This window comes from Eulemur rufifrons, chromosome 9 (assembly GCF_041146395.1).
Source record: "Eulemur rufifrons isolate Redbay chromosome 9, OSU_ERuf_1, whole genome shotgun sequence".
Classification (NCBI taxonomy): Eukaryota; Metazoa; Chordata; class Mammalia; order Primates; family Lemuridae; genus Eulemur; species Eulemur rufifrons.
Window position 1 is genome coordinate 53,046,442 of NC_090991.1, and position 21,787 is coordinate 53,068,228.

At 60.9% G+C, this 21,787-nt stretch overlaps 1 protein-coding gene across 1 annotated transcript; it reads left to right on the forward strand.

Moving 5' to 3' along the window:
- Window positions 1-2,512: 2,512 nt before the first annotated feature.
- On the forward strand, window positions 2,513-10,295 carry TMC8 (transmembrane channel like 8). The gene is given in 17 exon segments (XM_069481747.1): window positions 2,513-2,811; window positions 3,021-3,273; window positions 3,456-3,604; window positions 3,915-4,064; window positions 4,206-4,288; window positions 4,769-4,905; window positions 5,221-5,368; window positions 5,538-5,708; window positions 5,954-6,093; window positions 7,441-7,564; window positions 7,943-8,040; window positions 8,227-8,410; window positions 8,556-8,686; window positions 8,786-8,944; window positions 9,356-9,434; window positions 9,934-10,148; window positions 10,150-10,295. Coding segments are annotated over 16 exon segments (2,205 nt in total). The 5' UTR covers window positions 2,513-2,811; window positions 3,021-3,112; the 3' UTR covers window positions 10,226-10,295.
- Window positions 10,296-21,787: the final 11,492 nt, after the last annotated feature.

Here is a 21,787-nt window from a genome sequence, read left to right on the forward strand (position 1 = left end):
CTGCCCAGAAAGAGTCGCAACCTGGCCTGGGAGCCCAGGGGCCGCAGCACCGCCGGAGCCCCTCGATCCCCGCTGGCCACTCGCCCAGGTCCCCGCCCCTCGCGGCCAGTGGTACCGGCCCGCGCGACCCGGCCGGGGTCACACCAGCGCCCTCCCTGGTGCGCGGGGCTCGGCCGGGTGGCCTGGGGCTGCAGTGCCCGCGCCCCCGCTCTCGCCGCCCCTCCCGCGCCCAGCTGGGGTCCAAGTCAGAGAGCCAAACCCCGGGGACACCCAGGAGAGCTCGGTGGCCAAGCGGCCCCAGAGGCCGAAAGGAATTCGGAGAGGGTGGAGCTGCCGCCGCAAGGGGAGAACCAGCCAGTGCCGGCAGGATCTGCGCGTCGCCCCCACCCTCGCGGCTGCGGCCCAGCCGGGACCCCGCAGCCGGAACACGGCCGCTCACCTGGGAGGCGCCTGGGAGGAGGGGCCCGAGCCCTTGGTGGCTCACCTGTGCCCCGCAAGGGCCGCCGGGAGCCGCGCCTGGGCTGCACCTCCCGAGGGAGGGGCCTCAGGGTCAGCGGGAGGGTTGACAAAGGGTCCCTGGGGGCCACTGGGACAGACCGCATGGCCCGGCCCACTCGGCGGGCCTCGGCCGTCACGTGACCCGGCTCCCGCCCGCGGGCCCGCGCCCTGCTCTGCGCGCCCGGCGGCGACATGCCCTTCCCGCCAACTTCCGACCCCTCCTGGCACTCCGCCCGCGGTGTCAGCAGGGTGAGGGCGGCAGAGTGTCCGGTTCTATTCAATCTCTGGCTGAAGTCCCCAATTCTTGTGAGGCTCAGTTTCCCCAAGTTTCACAAGGGAACACTAATTCCAGACCCATCAGCTTCCCATGGTTAGAGATTGTCCAAATAAGAGGCCACGGGGCCCCACTAACACAGAGCCTTTTGACAGGAGATTGGGTAACCCCCTTCTTCCCCTTCCCCTCTTCTTCAGCAAGCCTCCCACCCCGACCATGGCGGGTGTCTCCCCTGCCCCATCTGGGCTGGGTGTGGTTTCTGTTGCTTATCCAGCAAGAGTTCTGGCACACTCCCTGAGTGCTAGGTGGGGTGCAGGGCAAAGGAGGCTGCACTGACGCTGTGAATGTCTCCAGCTGCTGTGCCCAGTGCTGTTGTCTGTTATCCGCACAAGCCAGGAAGGTAGGCATGATATTCCTATTTCACAGATGAGGAAACTGAGGCTGAGAGGTGCATCATCCTGCAGGGGCATGACTCGTGGGCCTCCTGGGAGCTCTATGGAGGAACCTGGCTTTGACAGAGCCCCCCCCCCATCTGGAGGGGGAGGGGCATTCCTGGCTGGAGCAGCCTGGGCAAAAGCAAGGAGGCAGGAAGGGACTTACAGCTGGACAAAGAGGGCGGTGCTGTGGTTGGGGCCTTTTGCAGCAGTCGGTGGGGTCTTCAGGTGGGCTACCTCAGGTCCTGCCCTGCCCTGCCTCTCCTCCCACTGCTTCCCCCCACCCCCCGCACACCCACACTGAACTTGCATGACACCAGGCCCAACTTGAAGGCCACCTCCTCTAGGGAGCCTTCCTAGATTAAGCCTCAGAGGAGCACTTGCCACTTCCTATTGATAGGTACATTTGTGGATCCCCACCACCACCTCCTCCAGCCCACTGCGTGCCCGCCTGGCACCAGCACCCAGCTTGGGGCCTGGCACAGGGAGGAGGCTCTGGAGTCCAGGAGGGAGGCCAGCAGGAGGCAGAAAAGCCCCGGGAGCATTCAGACCTGAGGTGACCAGGCACTGCAGGAGGCAGAGAGGGAGCAGGGAGGAAGGGCAGGACTGTGGGGCCTCCCAAGGGATACGAGGACAGGGAGTTGGCCAAGCTGACTCTCCAACCTCGGGCCTGGGAGGGACGTGAGTGGAACCTATTGCTGAGCGCTTACTATGGCCAGGCACTAGGCCCCGGCCTTGGCATAGTGGTGGTGCCAGTGACAGAGGCCCGAAGCTCAGCAGTAAGGCCAAAGAGCTCCTGGAACCCCAGCAGCGTGGTGCCATGGGGCCCACCTTGTGAGCGACCTGCGGCAGGCAGATAGGGGCCCAGTCCCTGCACCCCGCCGCCCACAGCCGGAAGGGGGCGGGCCTGGGCGAGCTCGCGGGAGCAGCCCCCGGCTTGGGGCGCGGGCCCCGCAGGCCGGCAAGGCGCAGACCCGGGCGTAAGGACCTTCCGCTGCTGCAGGAGCCCTGGCCCGACGCCGGCGCGGAGGGAAGGGCCCGACCCCCGCCCAGCGCGCAGGAAGTGCCCGCTCGGCCTCAGTTAGAGCAGAGGAAACGGGGAGGGGGGAGGAGAGAGGTCGTGGATGGGGAGCAGATGGCGGAGAGAACCGGGGTTCCTGTCATGTGACCCGTCCCCCGGCGCTCTCACAGCCCCGCCTGGCGTGGCGGGAGCCGTCGGAGGAGGGGGCTCCTCCGGGGACTTGGTCCCTTGGTCCCCAGGTGAGCTGGATGCAGAGTAGGGGGAGGAGGGCGAGGGGGTGAAAGTGAAAACTGAGGTCGAGGGGCTGTGTTAGAGCCGCTGCGAGGGCAGCAGTGGGGTCCCCCAGCCTCCGCGCCTCCTCATATGGGGCTCCTGGGGGGACCCGGAGCAGACCCAGGCCTGGGGCTGGACTGCGAGAAGGCAGGCAGAGGGGTCCCGGCACGTCGAAGCCGGGCGCCCTAAGATGCCGATCCTGGGAGCTGTGAGGGCTTGAGACAGGAGCTTCTTCCGGAAGAGCGAATGGGCAGGTGCAGAGCGAGAATTCTCTCCAGTGGTACCCGGAAGGCCTGCGCTGCAGGTGGCAGGTAGGGGTGTAGGGGTGACATGGAGCAGGCCTTGGCTTTGTTAGTTACGGTCCCGGTCCCATCTTTCCCAGCCCTTTGGTACTTTCACCCCATTTGACAGATGGGGTGACTGAGGCCCCTGGCCATGTGTAGCTCTGAGAGCTGCAGCGGGACTGAGCCCAGAGCCCGACCCCACAGGATTCTTTATCTTCATTTCTGGGCATGCCAAGGCCAAGACCTTGAGGCTCACCCACCTGGCATCCGACGTCCCTCCTGGGAGCTGGGGTCGCAGCACCCCCAGCCTCAACCCTCGGCCCCCGAGATGCTGCGGCAGTGCTCGGTGCAGTCGGGACAGGCCCCCGGGGGGCCGGAACCTGAGCCGGCCGCCGAGGAGCTGTGGGAGTCGGAGATGGAGCGGCTGTGCGCCTCCCGCGCGCCCGTGCGCACGCTGCCCTACTCCATGGCCGACAAGCGCTTCATCCGGTGGGTGCCGCCCGCGCGGGCTGGTCGCGGGACTGGGGGCGGGGGCGCGCCGCGAGGATGCACCCGTGGGATGGGGGTGCAAATCCCGCGCTGTGGGAAGATCCTCTGGCCAGCGTGCCATCAGCCTGGCATGGGTCGTCAGGGTGGGTGACTCAGGGGCGCCCCCATCACTCCTGCCCCAGGCAGCTGCGGGAGCCCGAGGGGGTGAAGACCTCATGCTGGCAGTCGTGGCAACGCAAGCGGCAGATGGCAGGACGGCGCCTGGGGGAGGCAGCGCAGCGGCTGGCCCGGGGCTTTGGGCTCTGGGAGGGGTCTCTCTACGAGATTGGGGGTAGGACCCGAGTGCCAACCCCACTCCCCCCTCCTGTCCCTGGAGTGTCAATGTCCAGTTTGGAGAAGGGAGTAGGCGTCACCCCCCTGCCATTGCCCTGGCCCACCCCACCAGTCAGCCCCTCCATCTTCACACACCCCCTTTCCCGGACAGCCAGGGCAAACCCTGCAGATGACAGCACTCCCTGGTGGCTGTCAGAGGTCCTGCTGGACATGTGCAGGTCCAGGCAAGGCTGGGCACCTTCACCCTGCTTGGCGGGTCAGCCCTCGGACTGTCTGCTCCCCAGCTCACCCCACCCTTCTCCCCCCAGGCCTCTTTGGCACTGGAATCCAGTCCTACTTCACCTTCCTTCGCTTCCTGCTGCTGCTCAACCTGCTGACGGTGCTGGTCACGGCCAGCTTCGTGCTGCTGCCCCTGGTCTGGCTCCACACCCCTGACCCAGGCCCCTCCATGAACTTGAGTGAGTACCCAGCAGGGAGTGGTTCCCCGGAGCCCACTTGCACCACCGGTGGCTGGTCCAGGCCTCCCCAGGGTTGGGGGCTATGGAGTGATAAGGGCAGAGCCTCACCTATGCTCTGGGGACCCTCCCCCTCCTCAACAGCCCTCCCGTGCCCCAGCAGCCACCGGCCCCAAACTGGTGTCCCGAAGTTCCACAATCAACTTTGGAATGTTGTAACTGGCAGGGTGAGTGAGGTCTCTCCTGGCTATGGTCCAGGGGGCCTGGAAGACCCAGGGAACTGGCTTCAGGGGACTCCAGGCTAAGAGGACCCAGCCCTCCAAGGGCATTTGGCTTCTAGAGGGCTAGTTTTACAGAGACAGGCTGGCAGGGCTAGTGATGGGGTTAAAGAAAGGAAGAGGCCACCGCACAGCACAGGCTCGTGGACAGCCTCGGAGCCCGACTGAGCTGGGGGTGCAAGGGACTAAGGGGGAAAAGTGTCCAGGCCTCTGGGACAAGCACCCTCCCCATCCCTGGACGCCATTGAGTGGTTACCAATGTGGCTCGTGGGTTCGAGCCCGTCCTGGCTCCATGTCTCGAAGCTGTGTGACCTTTGTGAGCCTACCTGATGGGGTGATTGTAGGAGGCTAATGAGCACACACATGGAGAGCACTTAGGACGGAGCCTGACGCTCGCACAGACTCAGTTGTCTCTGTCGACGTCCCCAGGCCTTCAGCAACACCTATCTCTTCTATGGCGCCTACCGGGTGGGGCCCGAGAGCAGCTCGGCGTACAGCATCCGCCTGGCCTACCTCCTCAGCCCGCTGGCCTGCCTGCTCCTCTGCCTCTGTGGGACCCTGCAGCGGTGAGAGCAGAGCCCCTGCCCTCACTCCTGCCCAGGGCACCTCTCTGAGCGTGCCTTCCTGGCAGGGTTGCTCCCCAGTCGGCAGGAAGGCCCTGGCCCTGCTCGGCAGGCTCATCCATCAGTGGTGCCCCAGCCCCAGCTCCAGCTGCAGTCCCTGGCTGCTGACCTGAGGGGCAGGGCCGCTGCCCTGTGCCTCCAAGGCCTGCACCTGGGACTGTGAGGGCCTTCCCACCCCAGACCCAGAGCCCAGCCAAGGCTGCAGCTGTTGGGTCGAGGTGCCCCTCCCCCGGCAGCCCCTGGTCTCCCACCCCCCAGGATGGTGAAGGGGCTGCCGCAGAAGCGACTCCTGGATCGGGACTACAGGGTGCCTGTCAGCGCCAAGGTCTTCTCCTCCTGGGACTTCTGCATCCAGGTGCAGGAAGCGGCCACCATCAAGAAGCATGCGATCAGCAACGAGTTCAAGGTGTGTGTGAGAGCTCAGTGTTTCGGCGTGAGAGTGTGCAGGCGTGTGTGCACGCATGGCTGAGTAAGTGTGACAGGGTGAGTGCGTGTGACTGTGAGTGTGAATGAGTGGGCGAGTGTGAGCGCGTTTCACAGCGCCCTTCCCCTCCCACCCCACCCCACCCCCGCAGGTGGAGCTGGAGGAGAGCCATCGCTTCCAGCTGGTGCAGCAGCAGTCCCTGGCCCAGAGGGTCTGCCACCTGCTCAGCTACCTTCGGGTCAACGTCCTCATTGGGCTGCTGGTGGTTGGGGCCATCAGTGCCATCTTCTGGGCCACCAAGTACTCACAGGACAACAAGGAGGTGCCAGAACTGTGGGGGGAGGCAGGACGATCCCACTTTACAGATGAGGAAACCAAGGCTCGGAGCAGTTAAAGCAGTCATGACAAGGTCATGGCCAGGTCAGACTGGCTCCACTGTGGACATCCGCTGACTGCCACGCTTCCAGACCCTGGGCCACACCAGAGCTGCATTTTAGGGGGCTGCAGGGGAGGGGCAGCTGCAGGGGCCTCTAGCCGTGGGCTGCCCTGACCTGATGCTTCCCGCAGGAGTCCCTGTTTGTGCTGCTCCAGTACTTGCCCCCTGGCATCATCGCCCTGGTCAACTTTCTGGGGCCCCTGTTGTTTGTGTTCTTGGTCCAGCTGGAGAATTATCCTCCTAACACCGAGGTCAACCTCACCCTTATCTGGTGAGTGCTACCTCTGGGGGACGGGAGAGGAGTCTGGCCCTGCTGCTCTGTCTTGGTTGTGGCCTGGGTCCCCCAAGTGTCCCCAGCTGGGAGGCTCTTCTTGTTCACTGTTGCACCAAAGGGAAGGCAGATGGGTGTGTCCACAGCACATGACCTCAGGGTCCAGGTCTAAAGCTTTTCAGTCTCCTACCTCCGAAGAAAGCCACTAGTCTGAACCAAGCACTGACAAACGACCGTTTTGCCAGGCAGTGTTGGGAACTGGCTTGGAACACAGGAAAACCAGCAACCCCGGATATCCGCAGCTTCCATGCCCTGAGGGTTTTACACCCTTACCTTGACAACCCGCACATGACCTGTACACTCCAGACCATCCTCATCCCCATTTGACAGATGAGGAAACTGAGATTCACACGGGTGAAGTGCCCAGCCAAGGTCAAGCTCACCATGCCTGCTGGGTGCAGGTTCCAGCGCAAGCTCTCCCCCACCCGCAGGCGCTGCCATTCTGCATCTCACCACCTGGGTCCTGTCTGGACCCCAGCCCCTCTCCAGCCCGCCCAGGAGTTCACGTGCAGCCCCCCGAGCTCCAGCTGGCTTCCTTCTCCCCACGCTGGCCCTGCCTGCTTTCCCTGCCGCTTCCTCCAATGTCAGCTGCATTTGGTTTGCTTTGCAACTTTATTTTTGAATAAGTTATAACACATGAAAATCCAAAATGCTCAAAAGGATGAAAGATAAAAGAATAACCCCCCCCCAGCCCTCCCCCCAGCCTCCCTCAGCAGGACCACTGCTCCCAGCCACTCATGTGGTTTGAGTGCCCGGGTTTCAACTTAGCCATCATACCAGCCCCACGGCAGCACCGGGAAGGCCTGTCCTTACAGATAACGTGCACGCGACGGTCCTGGCATAGGCCGTCATACCTGGTTGGTCCGGTTAGGCTTCGTGCAGTAAGCGTGCAAGGCACATGTTCATGATATACGAGATAGTGTCAGTGGGCGAGGACGTTAACAGGTGGTAGAAGAAAGGAAATCTTGTCTCCAGTAAGGACCCTGAAAGGTCCACGGGTTTCTCTACTGCAGGCTTGTCATGTATGAATCTCCACGCCAGGCGTACGGGGAAGACTGTGCAGTGTTTCCCAAACTAATTTAAAAGCAGGACCCTTTTCCCATGAATCATCTGGAGACATGGATTCTGAGACACGCTTTGGCAAACATTGCCACTGACGGAGCAGGTCAGAAGGAGGCTGGGCTCTGGATTCAGAGCGGCTGGCCCAGGACAGGACATGATCCCACTCAGACGTCAGCTGCACACCTGAGCCTGGGCCCCGCCCTCTGACACAGGCCCCGCCCGCAGGTGCGTGGTGCTGAAGTTGGCCAGCCTGGGGATGTTCTCCTTCTCGCTGGGTCAGACCGTGCTGTGTATCGGCAGAAACAAGACCACCTGTGAGCCCTACGGCTACAACGCCTGCGACTACCAGGTGGCTGGCAGCCTGGCAGGGTCTGTCCCTCCCGTCCCCCGCAAAGTCCCTCAAACCGTGCAGAACCTTGTCCCTGCCCCTATAGTCTCCCTGTCACCCCCTCAGGGTCTCACCTTTGAGAGAAGCTGTAAGCAGAGATGCCCATATAGCGGTACACCTCCAGGGGGCGCCACCGCCCCAGACTCTGTTGTGCAATGTGACAACCGTGGCTGTGGGGTTCCCTGCTCTAATCCTGTCCTCCAGGCCTGGGTTTTAACTTGGCAATCATACCAGCCTCCACGCAAGGCTCCTATGCACAGAGACCTCCCTTGTGAGGGTGGGTGAGGGAGGGAAGGCTGGGGACCTGGAGGCTGATGGGTCCCCTCCCTCTGCACCCAGTGTTGGGAGAACTCGGTGGGGCAGGAACTATACAAGCTGAGCACCTTCAACTTCCTCCTCACTGTGGCCTTCGCCTTCCTGGTCAGCCTGCCTCGGAGGTGAGCCCAGTGGGGACACAGAGGGGTGGCGTGGGCATGTTGGGGATGGCCAGTGGCCACAGCCAAGGGTGAGCCAGGTCCACACGTGGATGTCCGTGTGAGCGAGAGATGGTCCGCGGCCATGACCAGTGCAGCCCACGTGTCCCTCCTGCACAGTGGGTATCTGAACCTACCCCCCTCCCCCAGGCTGCTGGTGGAGAGGTTCTCGGGTCGCTTCTGGACCTGGCTGGACCGGGAGGAGTTCCTGGTGCCCAAGAACGTGCTGGACATCGTGGCGGGGCAGACAGTCACCTGGATGGGCCTCTTCTACTGCCCCCTGCTGCCCTTGCTGAACAGCATCTTCATCTTCCTCACCTTCTACATCAAGAAGGTGCGGGCTCACGGCAGGGTGGGCGCCCTGAGTGAGCCCCGGGGCCAGGCCAAGCTGGGCTGCCTCTGCCCTGTGCCCTCTGCCCTGGGCTCGGACCCCTGGGGCCTGCCAACTGCTGACTCCTGTGTGCTCTGCCTGCCCCCAGTACACCCTCCTGAGGAACTCCAGGGCGTCTCAGCGGCTCTTCCGGGCCTCCAGCTCCACCTTCTTCTTCCAGCTAGTGCTGCTCCTGGGCCTGCTCCTGGCTGTGGTGCCCCTGGGCTTCGTGGTCACCAGGTGAGGGAGGCGGTGGGGAGGAACCACCTGGAGGCTGGGGGTCGGGCAGCTCCTTGCCTGGCGCTCTGACACCAGCCCCCCTTGGCCATCCCTCTCCAGCATCCACTCCTCCTGGGACTGCGGCCTCTTCACCAACTACTCGGCCCCCTCGCAGGTGGTCCCAGAGCTGGTGGCCCTCCGGCTCCCGCCCCCTGGCCAGCGTGCCCTCCACTACCTCAGTTCCCACGCCTTCAGCTTTCCTCTCCTCGTCATGCTCAGGTGCCTCTCGGGGCCACAGGGGCCACAGGAGGGGGCACCTGGGAGAGGGGTTCTTCCTCCCATGGGGATGGTGGAGACCTGGGCACCCCCAGCCAGTCTCATGGGATCCAGGAGCCAGGCGGAGAGCCCAGGAAAGCAGGCGCCCAGGGCCTGGGGGGCCCAGGTGCCTCACCTGCCAAGCGGGCACTTTCTGGGCCACCTGGGATGCCGTGGGCATTGCACGACCGCGGGAGGAGCACAGGGTCTCAGAACCGGCAGTTGAGCTACTGGTGTGGCCTGCTGGGGGAGAGGGGAGGGGCCTGTCTTCAGATGAGGCGGTGCCAGAGGGAAGAGACACGGGTGGGGAGAGGAAGTCGTAGGAGGCACCTGGGCTCCCAGGGGAGCCTGACATTGAACCCCTCCTGTCCCAAGCCTCGCCCTGACCGTGTGCGTCTCCCAGTCCCAGGCCAACGCGAGGGCCATCCGCGGGCTCCGGAAGCAGCTGCTGTGGGTGAGTGTCCGCCGGGCGGGGCGGGGACACCTGAGGAGTGTGTGGCCGGGTTAGGGCGTGGCCTCGGGCTGGATTAGGGCTGGATGATGGGGGCGAGCCCTGGAAGGGCGTGGGGCCTTGGATGGGGTCTCTGGTGATAGGGGGACCTGGTGGGACCCGGCTGTGGTGGGACCCGATGGGCGTGGTCTCGGGTGTGCTGGGGACGGGGCTCTTGGTGTGGTTACAGCTTCGCCGTCATCATCAGGCTCAGGTGTCCCTGGGGGCTACCTACCGGGGCGTGGCCTCCAGCGGCGTTGGGGGCGGGCTCTGGTGGGTGTGGCCTATGACTGGGGGCGGGCACTGAGGGGCGTGGTCTCGGCTGCGTTGGGGGCGGGCCCTGACGGAGCGTGGTCTCGGGTTGGGGCCCCGCAGGGGACCGCAGGGTTGCCGCCCGCTGTCATCTCGGTGGCCGGCTAGTGGGTAGAGTCGCTGCGCAACCCGCCGCTCGCTCCCCTCATAGCAGGTCCAGGAGAAGTGGCACCTGGTGGAGGACCTGTCGCGGCTGCTGCCGGAGCTGGACCCGGACGAATATCCGTGCCCCGAGTCTCCTCACTCCCGAGCCTCGCACCGGCGGCCCTTCTGCCCCGGATTCCCGTGCCCGGGCTCCCCGGGCCCCAGGTCCCTCGGGCCGGGACCCTCCCTCGCGGATCCCGGGCTGCGCTCTCCGGGCCCTGGATCGCGGTCCTCCGAACCCCGCCCGCAAGTTCCGCCTCCCCAGCGGCACGGAGCTGCAACACCCTAACCCTGCCTAACCCTAACCTTTCCTAACCCTAACCCTAACCCTGCCTCTGCCCACAGCCTCCCGGGGGCCTGACCTGCAGCCCCTCACTCCACCTCCCAGTCCTCTTTACCCCACACTCCCAGCCCCTGGTGACCACCCTCCCTCTCAGTGGCTCCTGGGCCTCTGGCAGGGATCCCCAAAGAGGGACACACACCTCCAAGGGCAGCAGGAAGAACATATGGGAATTTCTATCTCTATTTTTATCTCATCCCTTCATAATGTCTGGTTTTTGTTGAATGTTTTATAGTGTACATAATAGTATACTAGCCTATGAAAGCAATTCATAAATGTGCATCTGTTGGAAGTGCTCAGAAATTGTTTACTGATGGAAATGCTGTCAGGAGGGCTTGCTCTGTGTTCTAGCTGAGTACCACCCACCAAGTCCCCCCCCCCCGCCCCCCGTCACTGTGCCAGCTCTGCCCCTTGCTGACGCTGTGGCCTTAACCTTTGTGGCCCTCAGCTGTTTGAGTGAACGAGAGGGTGTTGGGTCAACCTCTCCCAGGGATTCCTCACCCTCCGGTATCTGAACCCAGCAGCCACATCAACAAAGCTGCCTCGGGAAACCAGAACAGAGCCCGTGGCCATGCCTTCTGCAGAACCCTGTTCTCCCAGCCTGCTTCACGTCCCCCTGGTTGAGCCAACCTTGAGGAACCGTGGGGTGAAGGTGCCCTGCCAGGGCCTTAGTGGCATGTACGGGCCTGCATTGTGAGAAACACACAGAGTGCAGGCTGCAGGAGGTGGTCCAGGGAGGTGGCACAGCCATCAGGGACACACAGGCAGAGCTGGGATGCCGCCCAGAGCTAGGATTCTTGAGGCTGTTCAGGACTCCTTTTCCAAGCCTTGGAGAACACCTGAGAAGCTGTCAGAAGCTGGCCCCAGGCCAGTGACTCTGATGTGACTGATCTGGGTACAGCCGGCAGCCTAGGTATCGGGACTTTGTAAAGCTCCCAGGGGCCTCTCACAGGCAGCTGGGGTTGAGAACTGCCAGGAGGGAAGGTCAGAAATCCCAGGACATGCTCTACCGGGGACCAGCTCCTGGCAGGATTCCTGGCCTGGCCTCCGCATCCGGCAGCTCTGGCCTGACACCCTTGCTGCCGGGCGCTTCTTTGTGTGGTCATTAAAGACTTGGTCAGTCCTGCCTCTCCTGTCCCTGTCCTTGTGTCACTCAGCTAGCGTCACAGGACCTCTCAGTCCATCATCAAACACGGACTAGGTGCTGCTCATTGTAGGGTCCTGTTCTGGGGCTGGTGAGGAGGCCACGCGGGAAGCAGAGGGAGTCTGTGTTCTGTCTGGGGAGGGTGACAAGCCTGGTCTGGGCGAAAGTGACACATGTTAATTAGCAGCGTAGGGCCCAAGTGTGGCCCCTGGACCAGCAGCAGCCCCAGCACTTGGGAACAGGTGAGATGTGCAAACCCTCAGGCCCCACCTCGGCCTCCTGAACCAGAGTGAGGGTGATGCTGATGGCTGCTTAAGTGGGAGGCCCTCTGCACTGAGGCGTCAAGACCTTGTCCCCTGCACACCCCTTCAGCAAACACTTCCTGCCAGCTGCCCATGCCGTGCATCGTTGGGTGTGCCGTAGGATCTCTGGGAGGGAGAAGACAAGCTCGGGGACCTTGAGGAAGTCACCAAACTTGGGTTTGCTCAGTTTGCTCATCCAAGAGATGGGGTGGCGCCTTGCTCCCCTGAGTGGCTGTGAAGATTAAATGAGCAAGTACTTAGAAAGCAAGCCAATGGGTGCCTGGAAGTGCAGTGAGGCGTTATAATGTGGCCACTGCCCGAAGGAGCCACATGGGAGAGGTGGGCGGTGGGCGGAGACCCCTGTGATGGGGACTGCCCAGGAAGACAACCCAGGGGCTTGGGACATAGGCCACTTCAGGCAGCAGGGTTCCTGGAGGAGGTGACAATCAAGGCCTGGGAGAAAGGGAGGCTTCAGACAGGAGCTGCAGGCAGAAGGGAGGCCTGAGCCACGGCGTGGAGACGGGGCTGGCGGGGCAGGCTGGACACTGGAACCTGAGGCCCTCAGATCGGGATGTGGGGCACATGGGGACGGCCAGACTGAAGAGGACACTGGCATGCACAGAGGCATGACCTGCAGATGACAAGGAGCAGGGGGCTATGACATGGTGATCCAGCTGTATAGCAGCCCAGGAAGCGAGAGATGGTGGGGCGGGGGGGGGGGGATGGTATTGCAGGAGTGAAGTCAAGGTCTCACCTGGTGGAAACACAGGGGGAGAGGGCAGGAGTCCCGGCCTCCAACCTTGGGGATTCCTCAGCCCTCCCCTCCCCAGCCCTGAGAGGCCGCCACCCTTCCCCCCACCACCCACAGCTACACTGGCCAAGGCAGCCCCTTCCAGGAAGGTGGCCTGAGGGAAACAAGGGAATACCGGTGATGCCACTTGTTATAGAGGAGATTGGCCCTCCATGGGCAAAAATCACAACACCTCAGTCTGCAGCAGGTGACCGGAGAGCTCGTGGGGCTCCCCAAACTCCACTCAGGGTGACCTGGGGTAACCTCGAAGGCACAGCCTGCTCTGCAGTCTGGACAGGTGGGCAGGGCGGCCCAGAGGACCTTTCCCTGATCAGGTGGGTACACAGGTAGTCCCTAGAGAGGGGCCCACCAAGGCCTGGGGAAAACGCCCCTTGAGCCTGCCGGCTCTCTCCTCTGAAGGCGGCCCAGACACACTGGGAAGAGGAGGAGCTTCTCACAGCTGCCTTCTCTGCTCAGTGCCCTGAAACAAGAGTGAGTTTCCTCCCGGCCTCCAGGCAACAGGCTGCCCACAGCCTGGGACCTTGGCAGTCAGCCGGGCCCCCCTGCGATCTTCAATTCCCTCCCCGACACCCTTCAGCAGAAGTGAGAACAGACTTTTTGGAAGGGGGTTTTGCTAGGAAACTTGGGGAAAATGCTCTTGCTCCCTGAATGGGGAAACTAAAAGCAGAGAGGTCGGTGGGCACAGAGGGGGCAGGCTGCATCCCCAGGGCCATGGGTGGCAAGTGACAGAAGCTGACTCAAGGTGGCTGGGAGAAAGGAAGCCACCCAGGGACCCACAGAACCAGCTCTGCCCATCGTCCTCCTGGCCACTCCCCGGCCAGCATGGCCACCCCTCAGACAAGCTTCCTGACACACCCAGACCTTACGGGCCTCAGCAGATCCCCTGAGCATGGCCCAAAGGGGTCACCAGGGCTGTAACTGGCCTTCCGGGGTCAGGTGTCCAGTCCCGGACTAACCGGCCGGGCCTGGGGTAGGGAGTGTGGTTGACCACTCAGGCTCTGTAGGAACCAAGCAGCTCCCATCGCAGACAAAGGTGACCTGTGGAAGGGGCACCGTCTCTGAAGAAGGCAGCTCAAATGGGCACTTTCTGCACAAAGCGAGTGAGCCTGGCCAGAAAGGGACAGACTGGTCCAGCATCCCCAGGCCTGGGTGGGGGGGGTGGTCCTGGTCCTCACCGTGCCTGCACCTCAGCTCTCCCTGTGCTCGGGCTGCCCTGGGCACCGGCCCTGAGGGGACCCACCCTGCCCTCCAGGTCCAGCTGCTCTGCTGCAGGCCGCTGATAAGGCCGTGACACCATCTGTGATGTGGCTCGATCTCCTTTTCGTTGAGGTTGGCATTGTGCCCAGATCCCTGGGAACGGCCATCCACATGACCTCCCGGCACCACCACTGCGGCTGGAGGAAGGGCCCCGCCCCTCTGAGCCCCTGGAGGGCGGTGCTTGGGCACATTGAATCACACCCCTGGCGCCACCAGGGGCCTTGTCCAGCTTCAGGCTTCATTCTGGGCTGGGCGCGGCATGGGCCACCTAGCAGGTGCCCAGCCGCAGGTGGCTGTGAATAACGTGCGATGGGCAGAAGCTGCCTGTCCTCCCTGCTTCTCTGGCGGGGTCTGGCCCACCAGTCCTCCCGGGCGGCTGCCTTGTAACAACACTCGTGGTGACATGAAGCCCCCCCAGATAATCCAGGACCACCGCCCTCTCTCAAAATCAGCACATCAGCAGCCTCAGTTCCCCCTGTCCTGTAACAGAATGTGCTCGCAGGGCCAGGGGTCAGGACGCGGACATCTTCTGCCCACGGTCCTACAGCTCAGCTGTCCTGGGTCTGCCAGGGCTCTGGCAGCTGAGGCCCTGGGGTGCTGGGCCCCCAGGTTATCTCCTCTATCTCCTCGCCGCAGGCGCCACCCAGTGAGCATCCTGGGGGTCCCCAGCGTGGAGGAGGCCGGGACCTAGGAAGCTCTCGGGAGCCGGAGCCGAGGCCCCACACCCACTGAGCCATGAGCACCCTTGCGCGGCTCTGCCTGGCTGTGCCGAGCGAGCCCACTGCAGACGTTGCTGGGGGCTGCTGACAAGGCCTTGAGGGGCAGGCCCAGGCTGGGTGTGCAGGGGGCACAAAACAGGTGGGACTGGAAGGCATGGACCCCTCTGGAAGCACGGGACGGAGAGTCCAGGCACTGCCCCACCATCCTGGGCTCACTGTGTTCCCATCTGCCAAGGGGGCTGGAGATGCTAAGCGTGGTGGATACAAAAGAGCTTCTGTGAGTGCGGGTGCTGGGCATCCTGGGCCGCCATGGGGAACCAGCAGGAGGCCCTCTGAGCCCCCTCCTGCTCCCCTCACCCCCTCACCGCTCTAACAGCTGCCAGCAGCTTCTCCAAGGAGCAGGCAGGAGGCCAGTAGCCCAGCCGCTGGAGGAGAAGCCCCCCAGCTGGGGACTCTGGCTTCAGAACCCTTACCCGTGGCAGGTGCCTAGGCTGGGGAGCAGGTTGCTGATGGTGACAGGTATGTGCCGGAGGACAGCAGGACAGTTCTGGATCCTGGCTCCTCCCAGGCAGGGCCCTGGGGGGATGGAGAGGAATAGGCTGAGCAGGCCAGCATGGGGGACCTCCAGGGGACACTGGGCAGGGACGGTGCTTGGCTCCTGGTTTCCGGCTGGGCTGTTTGGAGGGGAGGTGTCACCTGGGAAGGTGTGCCCTAATTGCTTTTACCCCAGGACCCTGATCTGGAGCTTAAGCTCCTCTGGCAGCCCCACCGCCAGTGGGTGGGCGGGACCCCAGAGAGGGCTGGGGAGTTCTGGCGGGGCACCTTGGCCTCAGGCCGGGACGAGGCAGTGCCCGGCAGGCGGGAGGCTGCCTTACTCTTGGGTCTCGCTCTCCGAGAGCCCAGGGCAGTAGAGGGCCAGGGAGGAGGGGATGCCAGGGAAGGTCCCTGACAGCCCCTGGCCCGGCCCACTCCCCACCTTCGCCTGGTCCATCTTTCTGCCTACACCTCCCTGCCCCAGCCTCACCCCCCCTCCCCTGCCCCATCTTAGCTTAGCCCTGTGTCTGTTAAGGTGAAGGTGCTCAGTCACCTCCCTGTCTTGTCCCATCCAGCCCCTTACCCTGTGTCGCCAGGTCACCAGGCCACAGAGCAGAGCATCCTCCTCCTTTCTACTTAAGGGCAGATGCCGGGTAGTGGTGACACCTGTCTTGCTTGAATGAGGCACAGGCTGAACTGCCATTTCCTCTTTTGCTTTAAAACCCACATGTCGTTGGTGCGGCCACTAAAAAGAGAGCCAGCGGCGGGGCCTGGGGGAAGTCCCCATGCAGGGGCCACCTCTCCCCCCCTCAGATTTGTTAAGCACATGTTCAGTCACAGGCACTGTTCCAGGCCCTGAGGATTCAGCAAGTTGTGGAAACAAAACCCTCATGTGTCTTACATTCTAGTGGGGCCGGGGGACAGATCATGCTAAAAGTCAGCACGTTCTGCAGTGCGTTAGAATTTCTAGAAGAAGCAAGCAGGGGAGAGGGAAGGGGAACACACGGTGGGCGGAGGGAGAGAGGGTGGTGTTGGGACATCGTGGTCACTGAGAAGAGGCCACAAGGCAAGGACTGGAGGGAGGCAGCAGAGGGGAGTGTGCCTGGATCAGGGCCCTGTGTGGCCAGAGCGCAGGAAGCGGGGTCAGAGGTCTGGGCAGGGGGTGGACCGGGGAGGGCCCTGTGGGGTGCAGCTGTGGGAGGGCGTGGAGCAGAGCACCCGATCTATCTGCCCTTGATGGGGCTCAAAGGCAGAATCCTAGGGAGCCATGAGGCTGTTCCGGGGACCAGAGCAGAGCATGCAGGGGGGCGGGGGCGGGGTGGACGCCCTGGAGGCCCAGAGCATCTGCTGGCAGGCAGGTGGGGGTGGGGAGGACAGCCACTGAAGCGGGGCTGAGGGTTTTGGCCCAAGCATCTGGAAGGACTGGCTGAATAAGGTGCAGCCTGACAACAGCCTATTATGGGTTGGAACAACTTCAGCGGGAGTGGGAAGGTGGACACGAGGTTTTGGAAGTTAAGAAACTGAAGGGCCAAGATATTGGAGAGATGATTTCGGTGTATTTTGAAATCTCCAGGAATCACAGCAAGTGTGGTATTAAGCGCGGTAGGAACCAAGGACAGGAATCGCCAGGAACGATGATGTCTGTGGATCACTGTGGCCCAGGGAGCAGGGCGGAATGTGCTGGAAGACATGAGTGCTGTTTGCTGGGTGGGGATGGTTTAGGGAGGGAGAAGTAGCAAGAGGATGTTGACCCCTGTGTCCCAGCCCAGTGCCACCAGGGCCATGGGGCCACCACCACCTGAGATGGTGGCAGGTGTACAGCCCCTGGGGACGACGGGTCTGGTTTCTGTGAGGTGTGGACAAGAAGGTGTTGGTTGAAAGACTGAGGGCATAGGGGACTTTGACACCGACTGAGCCCACACTCCAGGGGACACAGAGGGAGGACCTCAGGATGGGGAGGTGGGAGGTGGCACACAGGAACCTGCAGAGCCCTAGAAGGGCTGGGGCGGGGAGGCTGGTGGTGACCTGGGGGCCCGGGGTTCTTGTGGGACTGATATGGACATGGTGACCATGTGCTCGTTCCGAGGGAGGAATGTCTGTTTGGAGGACAGATTTAAACTACAGTGCCCTCCCTGGAGAGAGAGCAGAGGGGCTGGGTGGGTTGCCCAGCTCTTGCTCCTGAGATCAATTTCGGTTATGTCTTAGAGGGAGATTCTAAGATTGCACAGGAATCACATACGAGGGGTGGCGTGTGAATTTCCTGGGTCTGCCCTAAGGAACTGCAAACTGGGTGACTTAAAATGACACAAAGGATTCCTGTCACAGGGGCGGGAGCCAGAACCCTGAGATGACGGTGTGGGCGCGGCTGGCGCCTTCTGGAGAGAAAACCCGCTCCTGGCTCTCTCCTGCTGGCTGGGCCGTTGTCCTGGTGCGTGTCTGTGCCTCCTGTGCTCTGCTTGCTAGACCCCATCCGCAGGCAGCCTGGATTGCTGGAGTTAAGTTTATCATTTAACTTGGTCACATCCGTGAAGACCTTCTTTCCTAACGAGGCCCATTCCTGAGCACTGGAGCTCACGACCCGAGCACATCTTTGTGGAGGACATGATTCAGCCCTCAATAGCTAGGCCGCTTGTTCAACATCAGATCCCTGGACCCGCTCTGGTCTGAGGAACGGCAATCTCTAGGGTCGGGTTCAGGATTTCCGAGCTTCCAGTTATCCCAGAGACAAGTCTGGAAGGAGGTGCGGGAAATTCCACGGGGCCGAGCCCTACCGGGCACCCGCGTCACGGTCTGGGGCCAAGACACGACACGGGCCCTGGGCAGCCGCCTGTGTCTTCAGTGGCAGGCGTGCCCTGCCCTCGGAAGGAAGCTCTGTGCAGCGACCCCTCAGCCGGCCGGCGCTTCGCTTCCTGTCCCACAGGTGGGCTGGTTGTCACTTCATCAAGTTTCGGACCGTGCCATCCCGTCATTCAAACGTCCTGACACAGCAGATGAATTTTAAATTAAACGTCAGGCCGCCCATCACAGGTGGGCTAGATCCACAAAGGAAACCACGGCAAGGAAGAACCGCGGGTCTTGCTGGAGTCAAGGTGAATGCCCCGCTGCACAGCGCGCTTCAAACTCGCTCCTGCCTGGGAACTTATGCAAATCAACCTTCTATTACTGTCCGCTGACACAGAGATGAGGCGGGGAAGTTTTTTCTTTCCACTTTTATAAGCCGAGATCATTTCCCTTTATGAGGGGGAAAAAGGGCTAATCGTACTTCAGCCCCGAGAAGCCCTTTAGGGCTGAGGCCACAGCAGGGAGATCGTTGGTAGAAGGCGCAAAACGGTGCCCTAGGGCGTAATTTCACCTCTAGATATTGCTTTACTTTGTTCAAATCAAAGATTTTTGCATAATTCTGTGAAGGTGGAGTTGAGGAAAAAATAAATAAATAATTTAAATAAAAATAAAAAAGATTATGCAGGAAAGCCTGTTTGGAAAAATATATGTATCCCTCCCACCCCTAAAGTGGGAGTTCTCATGAGGTTTTGAAAGAGGCACAATTGAGAAAGTACCGTTGGAGTCTGTGCAACCTTGAGCAGGGCAAGGAGTCCCAACTCAGGGCTGCTGGTGGTCTCAGCCACATGGGCCGGACAGTGCCTGTCGTGGGGCTGTCCCATGCACTGCAGGACGTGTACCCGCATCCCTGGCCTCTACCCGCTACATGCCAAGACACCCCCCGCCCTCCCGATTTTGACAACCCAAGATGTCTCCAGACTCAAAGGTTCCCCTGGAGGGAAGCGCGCCCATGGTTGAGGATGCTGGTCTAGAACGAAGCATGCTCAGCGGTCAGAAACTTCAGGACCGCCAGGGAATGTCTCTGAAGAACATCACACCCTGGTTTGTTCCGACTCCCTGCTCGAGCAGTTTTCTGATTGCAGTGAGGATTCCAGGGCAGACGTGCCCAGCACAGCAAGGGCGATTTATGAAGTCTCTGGACATTTAGATTTCATAGACCCTTCTCTCTATGCTGCCCCCACCCAAGCTCTGCCCCCACACACACTGTCCTTGAAAATGCAAGTAGGTCCCCAGCATCGGTTCAACCCTCTGCCGCCAGCCCCCATTCAGAAGGCATCTTTGTTTAACCCCAGTCGCCGTCTGAAGAATTAGTACAGGCGGCGCCAGGCCCAGTGGGAAGATCTCAGAGACATTTTCTGCACTGAAGTCGCTCCAGGATCTGCCTACGAAACAGAACAGTCACTTGCAAGCCGGGACCCGGTCTAGGTGGGTGAAGGTCTGCTGGAACAGGCTGGAGGGCAGGTCCCCCCGAGCCGGGAGTGGGGAGGACAGTCCTCTGGGTGCTGTGAGCACGCTGGTCTCCTATAGGAGACTCTCATTCTTCAAAAGTCCTCCTTTCCTGAAGTTGCCTCTTTCTGGCCAGTTGAGCCCACCCCTTCTGCAGCTGGGATCCCTCTCCTGTAACGCCGCTCCGGGACCTGGTCATGCCCTTCTGCCCCCTGCCTCTGGACTGTCCTTTTACGCCAGATGTTGACCTCCCTGGGTGCATCCCCAGTCCCGTGGTGGGTCCACATGACAAGGCCTCTGATACGTGAGGGCGGACGCAGATTTGAGTTCCTGAAGGCAGGGCTGGCTCCGGCTCATGGGGTCCCTGGCGCACCTCCTCTTTCACTGTTCCCATCCCGTGAGGGCACCCCAGCTCCGGTGTTCCTCCAGAACACTGACTGCAGCATCCGAAGTGTGACTCTTCACCATGGAAACAGATGCCTGGACCCAGGGTGCAGGCCCCGCTTCTGCACGCAACTTGAGAGTAACTGCCTTTTAATTTAAAGGAGTTGTTCAGCCAACAAACAGTAAGTTTCTGGTCTCCTACCCCAGGCCAGAGATGCAGTGACACGGGACAGGGACACGGCACCTGCCCCTTGCAGCTTACAGTCCGTAAAGCTGTTGATTCAGGGTCTCAGCCCTCCTAACCTGTGCTTCAAACTACTCATATCCAAACTACGTCTTATTTTTATAGCTATTCTGGGCAGAAAGAGCCTAAACCCAGGAGTTAGACCTTTTCCCAGTATTTTCTCTTCTTTTTTCTTTTTTTGAAGTGAAACTCACATAACAAAAAGTTAACCATTTTAAAGTGATGATGCCGTGGTGCTGAGCACATTCACAGTGTTGGGCAACCGCGGCCCCGACCTCTGTCTGATTCCAAAACACGTTCATCAGCCCAGGAGGAAGCCTCGGGCTCATTGCGCAGTTACGCCCACTTCCCCTCCCCCGGGACCTGCTCACCGGCCTGCTTTCCGCCTCTGAGCTTGCCTGCCCTGGGCAGCTCACACACACACACACACACACACACACACACGGAACCACACACTGGCTGCCTTCACGTCTGACTTCTTTGTCTCAGCACCATGTTGTTAAGGTCCATTAACCTGACGGCACGGACCTGCGCTTCATTCCCTAAGGCTGAACAATATCCCACTGTATGGCAGGGCACGTTGCGTTTGCCACACCTCTGTTGACAGACATGTGGGCTCTTTCCTCCTTTTGGCTGTTGGGAGTGATGCCGCCGTGAACATGTGCGTACACGCGTCCGTTTTCAGTGCCTTCGGTACGTGTCTAAGAGTGGAATTCCTGGGTCGTATGGTAATTCTTTAACTTTTTCGGGAACCAACAAATAGTATTTTCTTAAGTACTTCATAAATGTTGGTTTCTTTCTTCCTCCTTGGACCATTTGCCTCCCAGAAACCAGCCTGAAGGTTTCCACTGCCTACAAAGTCCTGGAAGTTTTCCTCAAAGGACACCAGGGCCATGCACGGTCCTCTGGCAGTGGCCTGAGGGCAGAAGTGACCCAGGGCCCCCGGGGCCCTGATTTGCCAGCTCAGACGACAAGCTGATAAACTAGACAAGCTGACAAGCTGAAAAACTAGACAAGCTGATAAACTAAGCCGCTTTTTGTGCTTTATCTCATTTGATCTTCACAGCAGGCCCCGAGGGTGGGGTTCTAGGTTCCGGGTTGGTCTATAGATGTCAAAGCTAAAGCTCTGGGAGGCTAAGAAAGTGGCCCCAGGCCACATGGCTGGCGAGTGGCAAAGGCTGTTCTCAAACCCCACTCGGTCCAGCTCCAAACCTGCCTTCTTCCCATTTCCATCCTCGCCTTAGCTCAGGGCTGGAGGGAGCCGAGGGTGTGGGACCCAGGAAGTGTTGCTGACCTATGGTGGGACGACGGTCCCCCATCCACTCTTTGGCCCACGCACTAAGAACACGGTTGGGGGTGGGGAGAAGAGCCCGTGATCTTCCTCCCAACAGGTCGAGGGTCCAAATCCCTACACTAACTGGCTGTCACTCAACCCCTGGACCTCAACTGCTTCCTCTGCAAAACAAAGATAAAGGGACGTGCCCCGGGGGTATGGAAAGGATTAAATGAAAGCTTTTAGGGGGTGGCAAGTATGAAACCAAGGGCGGTGGTTGTTCCTAATCTATAAGAATGTTTGGAGCATCAGGCTGAAGGTCTGGGGATCCTCGAATCTAGAATCTTCTAAGTGACTGTTCTTGCCCTAAAGGAACTTGCCTTGCAGTAAAAGAGATAAGACTGAAAGAATATAATTAGGGTGGGTTGCCAGATAAATTTTGCATAGGACATCCTTATACTAAAAAATTGTTTTTCTGAAATTCAAATGTAACTATATTTTTATTTGCTAAGTCTGGCAACCTGAAATATATTATACAAGAATAAAAGCAAATGTGAAATTGTGTG